Below are 13,949 nucleotides of genomic sequence, written 5' to 3' on the forward strand. Positions count from 1 at the left end.
ACATGGTTGCGACAAAAATGTTACACGTTTGCCATCCAAACAAAATATTTTGCTCTTGAAACATGTTTGAGGTGATCATATTCCTTCTCTGGGTGTAGTTGCAGAATATCCTCACAAAACCATAGAACTTCCTACTTAATCGCATCAATAAGTAAGGAAGCTTGCCAAAAAACTGTAAGTCTTCCGATTCAACAATAACTGCATGGTTGGACAAAACACCATTTCATTGGAAAACCTTTCTCGCAAATAAAATTACAGAGATGTGGGACAATGTAGGAAATTCTACTCGGAGGTAGTAGAAACCGAAAACTCTGGAGTTATTGGAACTCTGGTTTGTTCTGCTGCAGAACTGTGGTTCTACCGCAGAAATAACTGGTAAAACAATCTGAATTTTGGCCAAAATCCACAACATACAAAGAGCCCGATCTGGAAGGAAAAGTCACTACATTTCAAACTGAGACTGGAAGTCATGATACAGTGGACAGATTTTCATTTTTTAACTGAACAATGCTCCCGAATTTCAAAGGTCGGAGCCCAGTCTCTTTAGAACATTCGAATTACTCGCTGACTAGTCACGAGTTTGTGACCCCTCTGAGTAGGCTTACTGTACCTGCATTTATAGTTGCACAATATCCTCACAAAACATTAGAACTTCCTACCTGTTCGCCTCAAAGGTAAGTAAGGCAGCGCCCTAAAAAAACGCAAGTTTTCCACGTCTTGAATTATGTGCACTCTTACCGAAAGTTTTAAAGTCTGTGTCCCAAAATCTGACCATTTCTGTTTCTGACGTTTATCTCTCTTCAAAAAGTAAGGTAGCGCCCCTAAAAACTGTAAGTCCACCGCTTCTCGAATAGTGTGGTGCTGCACTCTTGTCGAAACTTTTTTTCTGTGTCCCAAAATCTGAACATTTCTGTTTCTGATGTTTATCTCAGGCCCAATGCAACAATAACTTTATCGCGAATAAAATTACTAAGATTCTGGACAATGTAGGAAATGCTATTTGGAGGCATGTTCCAACAAACGAAAGCCTTGGTATATTTGAACGTGACAAGATTGACATAGATAATTTTATCGATCCAACCTAACATGGTATGAATTACTTATATTGTGGACATTTGCCAACTAAAGTGAGACACGGATAGGCGACTGACCGAGACTTTAGATAAATATCTGCATCTACTGTATACAGCTAGGTTCGTATCGTGCTACGAGTGGTTCATTGCACATCGTTCCGCTTGTAGTTCGGTGGTATTTTTTCGTCGTCTGAGGAATATTCCCAGAAGCAAAATTAGTGGAACACAGAGACCTACTGTTTCCTCACAGAGGTCTTCGGGCATACTGTTTCACCACAGAGACTTTTGGCCTACTGTTGCCCCAACAGAGACCTTCGGGCCTACTGTTCCCCAACAGATATATTCGGGGCTATTATTCCACCACAGAGACATTCGGGCCTATTGTTCCACTACGGAGACCTTCGGGCCTACTGTTCCACCACATAGACCTTCGGGCCTAGTGTTCCTCCACAGGGACCTTCGGGCCTTCTGTTCCACCACAGATATCTCCGCGCCTACTGTTCGCTCGTAGATTAGCTAGTAGCCGGAGTAGAAGTTTGTGTGATTGACCGATTAGCAACCCGAAGCAGATCCCGCCACTGCCACACCGCCTCTACAACAATCAACTGCAGCACCACTAGCAACCGTCTGAAAGCCGAAGATCTCATCAGTAGTTTCCGATCACCTACAAGGATCAAGCATCCACGTATCAACGAATTCAATAGCATCCGATTGTTAACGTATCATCAAATACAGAGCTTAGACGAACCGATGGTCTCCTCCACTACCGATTATAAACGAAGCGCACTTCGCCTCAATTACCGAACATTGATAAACCGACGTTCACATCACTACTGATAATCAACGAACCGAATTCCTCACCAATTATCGAATCTCTACGCGCCTACATCCTCATCCAAAACCTTCATTAACAAGCCAAATACTCAACAACTACCGACCATCAAGACCACGATGCATTCATCAACGAACCGAATCTCTCATCAAATCCCGATCATCAAGCAAACGAAGAATCGAAGTACCTAGCATTATCTACGAATCGAATTCCTTCGTCATCTCACGAAGATACCAGTTGTCAATACGGACGACATCCTGCCTGCTCCCATCAGATCCTACTCATATTAGAGAGATTGTCAAATATCACACAAGTAGATGATAAAATAGTTTTTATTAGTAAAACCGAATTAATTAATATTTAACTCGAACACTTGTGTTCTTATTCCGATAGGTTTAGTGAGTCCTCTCGGATACTCTGGAGGTGGCTGAGCTTATCTCAGCCGACGAGAAAACGACGTTACATATTAGAATTCGGATTTGTACTGCTGCGGAACTATAGATCTAACAGTGTTGTGGATTTACAAAATCCACAATACTCAATGAACCTGATCTGGAAGGAAAAGTCACTACATTCCATACTGAGACTGAAACTCATGATATACTGAAAAGATTTTCATCTTTTAACCGAGGAATTTAGACGAGATCGTTGGATACAAAGTTCCTGAATTTTAAGGGACGAAGTTGAGTCTCTCGAAATCAGCAAGATACTTGGGAATTCTCTTGCACTCCAAACTGAACTGGATGGAAAATACCGCAGTCTGCATAATGAAGGCCTATGCGGCATTGTACTCTTGTAAAAAATTAGTTGGGGAACGATGGGGAATGCGACCTTCCCTTTTTAATTGGCTATATGTAGCTGCCACGTATGGTGCACAATCGCGAACCACCAAAATCAAATATCGAAAATAAATAAGATCAATAGAACAGACGCTGCCACTTTAGAGGTGCTGATGAGAATTTGCCCACTGGATTTGCACATAAAGAAAACAGGAAAGCAATGTTTGCAGGCATAGAGAACGATAGGTTAGGTTAGATTAGGCGGCATTGTGATATCACAGTGGTGAGCCACCGTGGTGCAATGGTTAGCATGCCCGCCTTGCATACACAAGTTCGTGGGTTCGATTCCTGCTTCGACCGAACACCAAAAGTTTCTCAGCGGTGGATTATCCTACCTCAGTAATGCTGGTGACATTTCTGAGTGTTACAAAGCTTCTCTAAGTGGTTTCACTGCAATGTGGAACGCCGTTCGGACTCGGCTATAAAAAGGAGGTCCGTTGTCATTGAGCTTAACATGGAATCGGGCAGCACTCAGAGATAAGAGAGAAGTTCACCAATGTGGTATCACAATGGACTGAATAGTCTATGTGAGCCTGATACATCGGGCTGCCACCTAACCTAACCTACTGTTCCACCACAGAGATCTTCGCGCCTACTGTTCGTTCGTAGATTAGCTAGTAGCCGTAGTAGAAGTTTGTGTGATTGACCGATTAGCGACCCGAAACAGATTCCGACTGTCACGACACTGCCACACCGCCTCTACAACAATCAACTGCAGCACCACTAGCAACCGTCTGAAAGCCGAAGATCTCATCAGTAGTTTCCGATCACCTACAAGGATCAAGCATCCACGTATCAATTCAATAGCATCCGATTGTTAACGTATCATCAAATACAGAGCTTAGACGAACCGATGGTCTCCTCCACTACCGATTATAAACGAAGTGCACTTCGCCTCAACTACCGAACACTGATAAACCGACGTTCACATCACTACTGATAATCAACGAACCGAATTCCTCACCAATTATCGAATCTCTACGCGCCTACAACCTCATCCAAAACCTTCATCAACAAGCCAAATACTCAACAACTACCGACCACCAAGAAACCGACGCATTCATCAACGAACCGAATCTCTCATCAGATTCCGATCATCAAGCAACCGAAGAATCGAAGTACTTAGCATTATCTACGAGTCTAATTCCTTCGTCATCTCACGAAGATACCAGTTGTCAATACGGACGACATCCTGCCTGCTCCCATCAGATCCTACTCATATTAGAGTGATTGTCAAATATCACACAAGTAGATTATAAAATAGTTTTTATTAGTAAAACCGAATTAATTAATATTTAACTCGAACACTTGTGTTCTTATTTCGAAGGATTTAGGGAGTCCTTACGGAGACCCTGAAGGCGGCTGAGCTTATCTCAGCCGATGAGAAAATCACGTTACATATTAGAATTCGGGTTTGTACTGCTGCGGAACTATAGATCTAACAGTGTTGTGGATTTACAAAATCCTCAATGAACCTGATCTGGAAGGAAAAGTCACTACATTCCAAACTGAGACTGAAACTCATGATATACTGAAAAGATTGTCATCTTTTAACCGAGGAATTTAGACGAGATCGTTGGATACAAAGTTCCTGAATTTCAAGGGACAAAGTTGAGTCTCTCGAAATCAGCAAGATACTTGGGAGTTATCTTGCACTCCAAACTGAACTGGATGGAAAATACCGCAGTCTTCATAATAAAGGCCTATGCGGCATTGTACTCTTGTCAAAAATTAGTCGGGGAACGATAGGGAATGTGACTTTCCCTTTTTAATTGGCTACATGTTGCTGCCACGTATGATGCACAATCGCGAACCACCAAAATCAGATACCGTTGCCACTTTAGAAGTGCTGATGAGAATTTGCCCACTAAAGAAAACAGGTGACACTCCGGAGACTTTAAAGCATATATACCCTGGAAAGCAATGTTTGCAGGCATAGAGAACGTTAGGTTAGGTTAGATTAGGCGGCAGCCCGATGTATCAGGTTCACTTAGACTATTCAGTCCATTGTGATAACACAGTGGTGAACTTCTCTCTTATCACTGAGTGCTGCTCAATGACATGGAACCTGCTTTTTATAGCCGAGTCTGAACGGCGTTCCACATGGCAGTGAAACCACTTAGAGAAGCTTTGAAACCATCAGAAATGTCACCAGCATTACTGAGGTGGGATAATCCACCGCTGAAAAACTTTTTGGTGTTTGATCGAAGCAGGAATCGAACCTACGACCTTGTGAATGCAAGGCGGGAATGCTAACCATTGCACCACGGTGGCTCTCAGAGAACGTTATAGAAAGTCGAACTATAGGGCGACTAAAAATGTTTATAACAAATATGGAAGAGTGGGAAGAAAGGAGGATACCTTCCAGATGGATCTAAAATGAACGAAGGAACTGAAATCAGAGGGCGATTCTAGTATCTTTCAAGCAGAAAGCGATTCTAGTACCTTTCAAGCAGAATCAAAAGCGATATCAGTTTCTTTATCGAATGTCGGGCAATGCAAACATAAGGTCCAAGGTAGTGAGCCTTGAGCCTGAACAGCATAATAAGAAGGGCGTTCATGGCACGAATAATGTTCTTGCTTTTCTCCGCTGTCTTTACATCTTTACATGATTCTTGTCAAATATAATGAACTACGGCGATGACGATGGATCTCTTCGGAAGGTTTGAGCAAATGAAGTTGAAAGAGTATGAAAAAAATCGTAGGAATAATGAAATTCTGGACTTATAACTTGACCTAACACGCATGGGAAACTTATGCTAAGAATAAGCCTCAAAGATAATGACAGTTGCAGATGGTGTCTGGACTCAGAACGTACGGAAGACTCGTACCACTTCCTGCATCTTGTTAATTCTAAAGGATAATGCTGGACTATCCTTTAGAATTAACAAGATACTGGGCCCCTTTTTCTTTCAGACTCTCACCGTTATGCGGAAGTGTAGCTTAGGGAACATACTCGACTTCCCCAGGGCCTCTGGTTGGTTGTTTTAAGCAACTTTAAGGAAGACGGATAAATGGAACTTTAAGGAAGACGGATAAGCGACTTTAAAGAAGACCAATTCAAGAAGAAGAAGTTGAAAAAATTACCTTGAGGAATCGCTATGAACCTATAGTGGTCTACGAGTACGGTTCGGAAACATCTTAGCCTATCAATGAAAGAGAATAGTTAGTTTTTCAAAAATATTTTTATTTTTCAATATAATCTCCTGAAACTTCAATATACTTAGTCCAACGCTTTTCTAGCACTTCTATCCCTTGATTAAAATAGTTTTCCTCAAGGTCTTCAAAATAGTGGTTTACAACTGTAATTGCATCTTCATTTGAGTTAAAACGCTTGCCAGCAGGGAATTTTTTTTTAGATTTGGGAACAAGTAAAAGTCACTGGGAGCTAAATTAGGAGAATAAGGTGGGTGGTCAAGCAACTCGTTCTTTAATTCGTTGATTTTAGCCATTGTTAAAACACTCTTGTGCGCTGGTGCGTTGTCTTGATGAAAAATTATTTTTTTTGTGTTCTAAGCCAGGACGTTTTTCTCGAATTTGTACATTTAATTGATCCAAAAGGTTGCAATAGTACTCTGAATTTTTTTGTTTTACCCTTTTGCAGATAGTCAATCAATAAAATACTTCAAAGTCCCAAAAAACCGTTGCCATAACCTTACCAGCCGATTGAATTGTTTTTGCCTTCTTTGGGGCACTTCCTCCAGCTTCAGTCCATTGTTTGGATTGTTCTTTTGTCTCTGGAGTATAGTGGTGGATCCATGTCTCATCAACAGTTGTGAAACGACGCTTAAAATCCATTTTAAAGGGTGATACGGTCAAAATTTGGTCAAGGGAAAACGCGTGTAAATCGGTGAAATCGTTTATTTAAAAAATCAAATTAAATTTCTTTTTCAAGTTCAATTAGTATAAAATTCAGGAAAAATATTCAGTTAGGCTTTCGCTTTTCCAAATCCGAATTGCCGGGCCTCACGCTTGACACCTGCCATCAGATTTTGTACAGCCACCTTGTCCACCTTCTTCGCCGCAGAAAGCCAGTTTGCCTTGAACTGCTGCTCGTCCTTAGCAGTTTTTTTTGGTCTTCTTTAGGTTCCGCTTGACAATAGGCCAGTATTTCTCAATTGGGCGGAGCTCTGGCGTGTTGGGAGGGTTCTTGTCCTTGAGAACCGCCTGAACGTTGTTGGCGGCGTACCACTCCATGGCATTTTTACCGTAATGGCAAGATGCCAAATCCGGCCAAAACAGTACGGAACAAGCGTGTTTCTTCAGGAAAGGCAGCAGACGTTTATTCAAACACTCTTTCACGTAAATTTCTTGGAAGCTATGAAAATGCTGCTTTTCAAGCCACAGGTACAGATGGCTTGCCAAACCAGATATTTCTTTGCGAACTTTGACAGTTTTATGTGCTTGAAAATATCTGCTACCTTTCCCCTTCCTTTTGCCGTATAAAACTCCTGTCCCGGAAGCTGCTTGTAGTCGGCTTTGACGTAGGTTTCGTCGTCCATTACCACGCAGTCAAACTTCGTCAGCATCGTCGTGTACAGCCTCCGGGATCGCGCTTTGGCCGTCGTATTTTGTTTATCATCGCGATTTGGAGTCACTACCTTCTTGTAAGTCGATAGTCCGGCTCGTTTTTTGGCTCGATGCACGCTTGTAGACGATACACCCAGCTTATTTGCGGCATCTCGGAGAGAGAGGTTAGGGTTTCGCTTGAAACTACCGGCAACTCTCTTTGTCGTCTCAGCGGCTTCCGGTTTTCGATTTCCCCCCGATCCAGACTTCCTGGCTGTCGACAAACGTTCCCCAAACACTTTAATTACATTTGTAACGGTTGATTTGGCAACTTTTTGCGATTTTGCCAGCTTTGCGTGCGAGTAGCTCGGATTTTCGCGATGCGCGAGCAAAATTTTGATACGCTGCTCTTCTTGCTTGGACGGCATTTTGACAACTGAAGAGTGAATTCCAAAATCAAAATAGGAGCAACATTCTACACACACACACACCTTCAAAATGAGGGGTGTTCAGGTTTTTTAAATGCAAAATTGAAAGAAATACGTCAAGTTTATATTGACCAAATTTTGACCGTATCACCCTTTATTTCGCTTAAAACGATCCAAACAAGCTTGAGAAATGTTCATTCTTATGCGTTTTTTATCGACTGTTAACAAATGCGGCACCCATCTTGCAGAAAGCGTTTTCATCTGTAGTTCTTCATGCAAAATTAAATGGACTCGATCATTTGAGATGCCCGCACTTTTATTCGTCCATCATTTAATACCATATCATGCACTTTGGCTACAATTTCTGTTGTTGTTGCTGCTTTTGGACGTCCTCTACGTGGTTCATATTCAATGCTTGTGCGACCACGTTTAAATTCAGCAACCCAATTTTTTACTGTCCATATCATTATGAATTTCTTGTCCCGATAAACCATTTTTGTGTAAATATTTAATGACAGCACGCATTTCTAATTTTTCCATTGTAAAAAAAATTGCGGATGCGTCTTTTTTGAACACATGTTTCTATATGAAGGAGTTGCCAGATCGAAACAAAATTTAACATGTGTTCATAACAGAGATGGAAGTTTCCAAAACACTTAACTTTTTTCTGTTTATACCGCGTTTTTTGTGCTAGGCTAAGAAGTTTCCGAACTGCCCTCGTACTAAATCTATTTTCGAATCTAACCTACTGATTTACTTAGGAGCTCTTGAGTTGTATGCAAATATTGTACTATGTTTGGAAATGATGAGTTAACCTTGTATTTACAAACATGTTGTCGAATGTATTCCTTTGGGGATACCAATTCGTTTTCCACTGGAATTCATTTTTGAACAGCCAAAGTCATTTCATTTGCTTTAGCACCGTGTCACAGTTATGGATCTCAAGAAACTCATAGTGGTGGTCATAGTTTTGTCATATCTGGTTCCCAGTTTGCAATGGAGTGACACTCAACTTTATAAATTTATTGCAACATATTTTCCTGTGTTTCAATCATTGGATGTAGTGTGGTTCCTAAGTGAACATTTGAGCAGCAAAAATTCCGAAATCCTGGATGATTTTATGAAACGTATCCATGATATTACAAAGATTCCACAATACGTGTTTACAAATCGTAGTGATTTGAGAATGGCCAACATAGATTCGAAGCGCAATGGTATGAGTCTGGTCTTCACAACTGGACCTACAGATCCCATCATGAATGTCCATAATCGCATGTTGACACGCCGTCACAATGGCATCAATATTGTGGTGTATGTCCATAAGGTTGTCAATCTTAAATCCATTGACGAAGTCTGTTATGTCTTGTACAAAGGTAGCTTCGCCAATAGCCTGGTGTTCTTTGAGACCATGGATGGAGAACAACTCATATATAGCCATCGTCAATATCCCGAATATGAATTTGTGAATCGAACAGATTTCCAGAAATATCTACTAGAGCAATATGCAAGAGTATTGGCTGCTACTCAGGATGTCGAGGGCTATAAATTTTACACTCCCCTAAGACAAGATTTGCCCTATGTCATCAAATATCGGGATAAACATGGTGAACAGCATATAGAGGGAACTATGTATCGGATTTTAAAAGAATTTACAGATGTCTTGAACGGGACTATGGTGGAATATGAAATGCCTGTGGATAGTCTTGGAGGAGAGGCTTTAAATATGAAGGCAGTCTTGGAATTGGTACGTCGCAGAGAATTGGATGTGGTGGCTCATGCTTATGCTCTATATGATACCGATGATGATTTGGATAAGAGCTATCCCATAATGGTTGTGAAATGGTGTCTTATGGTTCCCGTAATGAATAGCATATCCACTGTCTTATATCCCATTCAACCTTTTAGTTGGGAAATTTGGTTAGGTGTGGGAGGAGTTTTATTGGTGCTATACCTTTTGGATTTTCTTCGAGTATTGTGGGAGACCAAAGTGTTTCGGAGGAGATATAAGTTCTTTTCCCTATTAAGTGAAGCTTGGTTGAATGACTTCTGTCATGTCCTTTATGTGGCCACTCCTAAGGCATTAACCACACCATCATGGCTACGTTTTCTAATCTACGGGGAAATATTTTTCTTTGGTTTCTTCCTATCAGCCAATTATACTTCATTTTTGGGTAGTTTCCTTACGGTTACCCTATTTCGGGCCCAAATTAATACCATGGATGATATTATAGGCGTTCAATTGCCCATCATGATAATTGATTATGAATTGGAATTTCTCTACTCTCAAGGCTATGTATTGCCTCAGAATTTCTCTCGACTACTGCGGCCTGTGGATCCAGCCACATTTGCCCTACATCAATTGCAGTTTAATACCAGCTTTGGTTATTTCGTTACCGACGATGTCTGGCACTTTTTGAACGAAGCCCAACGGCATTTGAAGCATAGTGTTTTTAAATTCTCGGACATTTGTTTTGGTTCCTACCACTTGGCCTATCCCATACAAACGGATTCCGCCGTATGGCGTGACCTGGAGTATTTTACATTTCGTACCCATTCCAATGGTCTAATACAGAAATATGAACAGGAAGCTTTTCAATATTCTTTGGCGGCGAAATATATCCAACGCCTAGAAGTTAGTCATGAGTATACTTCGGCTGGTTTGGAACATTTGTCTTTGCTTTTTATGATATTGGGTGCCATGTGTGGTTTAAGTGGATTGTGTTTGTTATTGGAATTATTCTTACATAAGTGTGGTGGTCACTTATGGAAATTTAATTATAAAAAATAATTGCGCATAACTTATTGATATCACAAAGATAGTAATAAATTAATAAAGTTATATTCGTAGCACTAATAATTTATAACAATTTTGGGTAAAATTATTTTTTATCAAAAAAAAAAAAAAAATTATATAGTAGCGGCATTAGTCATTGAGCTAAAAATAGAATTGATCAGCACCTATTGATAAGTGAGAAGTTAAGCGCGTTGAGTATCACAATTACACCCAAAAGAAAAACAAGTATATACGGCCGTAAGATTCGGCCAGGCCGAATCTTATGTACCCTCCACCATGAATTGCGTAGAAACTTCTACGAAATACTGTCATCCATAATCGAACTAGTTGGGTTGTGGTATCTTAAAACTTCTTAACATCGTTTTCTAAATTGTGGGTTAGTCCATACGTGGTATATATTAGACAAAAATGTTATATTTAGGTAAGTCTACAAATAATTACGAATCGACATGGAAATTGAAATATGGGGTTCGCTTATATGGGGGCTATATAGAATTATGAACTTGATATGGACCAATTTTTGTGTGATTAGGGATCGATTTATCTGAGGGCTATATATAACTATAGACCGATATGGGCTTAGTTAGGCATGGTTGTTAACGGCCATATACTAGCACAATGTACCAAATTTCAACAGAATCGGATGAAATTTGCTACTCCAAGAGGATCCAAAACCAAATCTCGGGATCGGTTTATATGGGGGATATATATAATTATGGACTGATATGGACCACTTTTGGCATGGTTGTTATATATCATATACTACACCCAGAGAAGGAATATGATCACCTCAAACATGTTTTAAGAGCAAAATATTATTTTTGGGTGGTGACCATGTAACATGGTTTTCGCAACCATGTTATTTTCTCGGAAATCATGTATCTGATTTCGGCAAGCAGGTTATATTTGAGGATAAAAAAACATTTTAGTGACAAACATGTTACATGGTCACCATACAAAAATAACATTTTGCTCTTGAAACATGTTTGCAGTGATCATATTCCTTCTCTGCGTGTACCACCACGTACCAAATTTCAACCAGATCGGATGAATTTTGCTTCTCCAAAAGGCACAGGAGGTCAAATCTGGGGATCGGTTTATATGGGGGCTATATATAATTATGGACCGATGTGGACCAATTTTTGCATGGTTGTTAGAGACCATATACTAACACCATGTCCCAAATTTCAGCCGGATCGGATGAAATTTGCTTCTCTTAGAGGCTCCGCAAGCTAAATCGGGGGATCGGTTTATATGGGGGCTATATGTAATTATGGACCGATGTGGACCAATTTTTGCATGGTTATTGGAGACCATATACTAACACCATGTACCAAATTTCAGCCGGATTGGATGAAATTTGCTTCTCTTAGAGGATTCGCAAGCCAAATTTGGAGGTCCGTTTATATGGGGGGGGGGCTATACGTAAAAGTGGGCCAATATGACCCATTTGCCATACCATCCGACCTACATGAATAACATCGTTTTCTAAATTTGAGTTAGTCCATACGTGGTATATATTAGACAAGGCTCCCATATAAACCGATCAGCAGATTTGGCTTGCGGAGCCTCTAAGAGAAGCAAATTTCGTCCGATCCGGCTGAAATTTGGTATATGGTGTTAGTATATGGTCTCTAATGGCCATGCAGAATTTGGTCCACATCGGTCCATAATTATATATAGCCCCCATATAAACCGATCCCCCGATTTGGCTTGCGGAGCCTCTAAGAGAAGCAAATTTCATCCGATCCGCCTGAAATTTGGTACATGGTGTTAGTATATGGTCTCTAATTACCATGCAAAAATTGGACCACATCGGTCCATAATTATATATAGCCTCCATATAAACCGATCAGCAGATTTGAACTCCGGAGCCTCTTGGAAGACCAAAATTCATCTGATTCAGTTGATATTTGGTACGTGGTTTTAATATATAACCTCAAATACCCATGCAAAAATTGGTCTAAATCGGTCAATAATTATATATAGCCCCCATATAAACCGATCCCCAGATTTGACCTCCGAAGCCCCTTGGAAGCACAAAATTCATCCGATACGGTTGAAATTTGGTACGTGATGTTAGTATATGGTCTCTAACAACCATGCAAAAATTGGTCCACATCGGTCCATAATTATATATAGGCCCCATATAACCCGATCCCCCGATTTGACCTCCGGAGTCCCTTGGAAGCACAAAATTCATCCGATACGGTTGAAATTTGGTACGTGATGTTAGTATATGGTATCCACCAACCATACAGGAATTGGTTCATATCAGTCCATAATTATATATAGCCCCCACATTAACCGATCCCAAGATTTGACCTCCTGTGCCTTTTGGAGAAGCAAAATTCATCCGATCTGGTTGAAATTTGGTACGTGGTGGTAGTATATGATATTTAACAACCATGCCAAAAGTGGTCCATATCAGTCCATAATCATATATAGCCCCCATATAAACCGATCCCGAGATTTGGTTTTGGAGCATCTTGGAGGAGCAAATTTCATCCGAGTTGAAATTTGGTACATTGTGCTAGTATATGGCCGTTAACAACCATGCCTACCCAGCAAAAACTAGGGAACCACATCTCATTACAATTGACATTACCAGGAGTAAAGCTGTCATTACACGTTGCATTACATTACGGCGAGTTATAATGACTAACTTGTAATGACAAAAATAAATACTTCTCGGTAATTTTCGAATTGTTATTCTCAAATTTTTAGGCAGTTGTAGTTAATATAATTATTCACATAATCGAGCACTTACATAAAAAATCAAAAAGAATATGTAATGTAAAGGCAATTCTTAAAATTTTTCCGTTAAGAATTTTTTATCATAAATATTTCATAATAATTGTGTTTAATGACATTATCACATTATGTTTTAAATAAATGCTTTCTTATACCTCATTGACATTACACTTCCAAAATGCGCTTAAACTAAATTTCAAATGCCATTTGCCTTATATAAAAGAGACTTAAAATCCACTTTTAGTAGATTTCGAACCTTATGTGAATTGGTTATTGGATATATTATAACGTAATTCACAAATCCAACTCCCTAAAACAACCTACATTTATTTCTATTTTAAGTGTGAAATTAATTTGAGTGTAATCTTATTTAGATTATTTATTAGATTTTTTGTTTATTTATACAATATTCTATTTCTATTCAAGTAGTTCTCCTATTACAGCACCACTCGCCATATTTTGATCCATTGTAATCGGCGATAGAAATCAATATTTTCGAGATTTGGTTGCCTGAGACAATAAGTGGCTATTTTGCAAGCTTTGGTGTATCTACGAATAAGTCATTACATATTAGGTGATTATATGCTTTAAATGCACTACTTATTTTATGGCCGAAAGTATGCCTGGGGAGAAGTACTTTCCTCCTAGGACATGCGTATGTAAATGTAATCCGATGCGATGCCAATTAATAAGTGGTTATTAATTTTTAAATAGGCTTAT

General features: G+C 39.8%; 1 protein-coding gene across 1 annotated transcript; it reads left to right on the top strand.

The window, feature by feature from the left end:
* Positions 1-8,615: 8,615 nt before the first annotated feature.
* Positions 8,616-10,469, top strand: LOC142239645 (uncharacterized). The gene has a single exon (XM_075311436.1). It carries the CDS (start codon positions 8,616-8,618, stop codon positions 10,467-10,469), a length of 1,854 nt encoding a protein of 617 aa, XP_075167551.1.
* Positions 10,470-13,949: the final 3,480 nt, after the last annotated feature.

This window comes from Haematobia irritans, chromosome 5 (assembly GCF_050003625.1).
Source record: "Haematobia irritans isolate KBUSLIRL chromosome 5, ASM5000362v1, whole genome shotgun sequence".
In the NCBI taxonomy this organism is placed as follows: Eukaryota; Metazoa; Arthropoda; class Insecta; order Diptera; family Muscidae; genus Haematobia; species Haematobia irritans.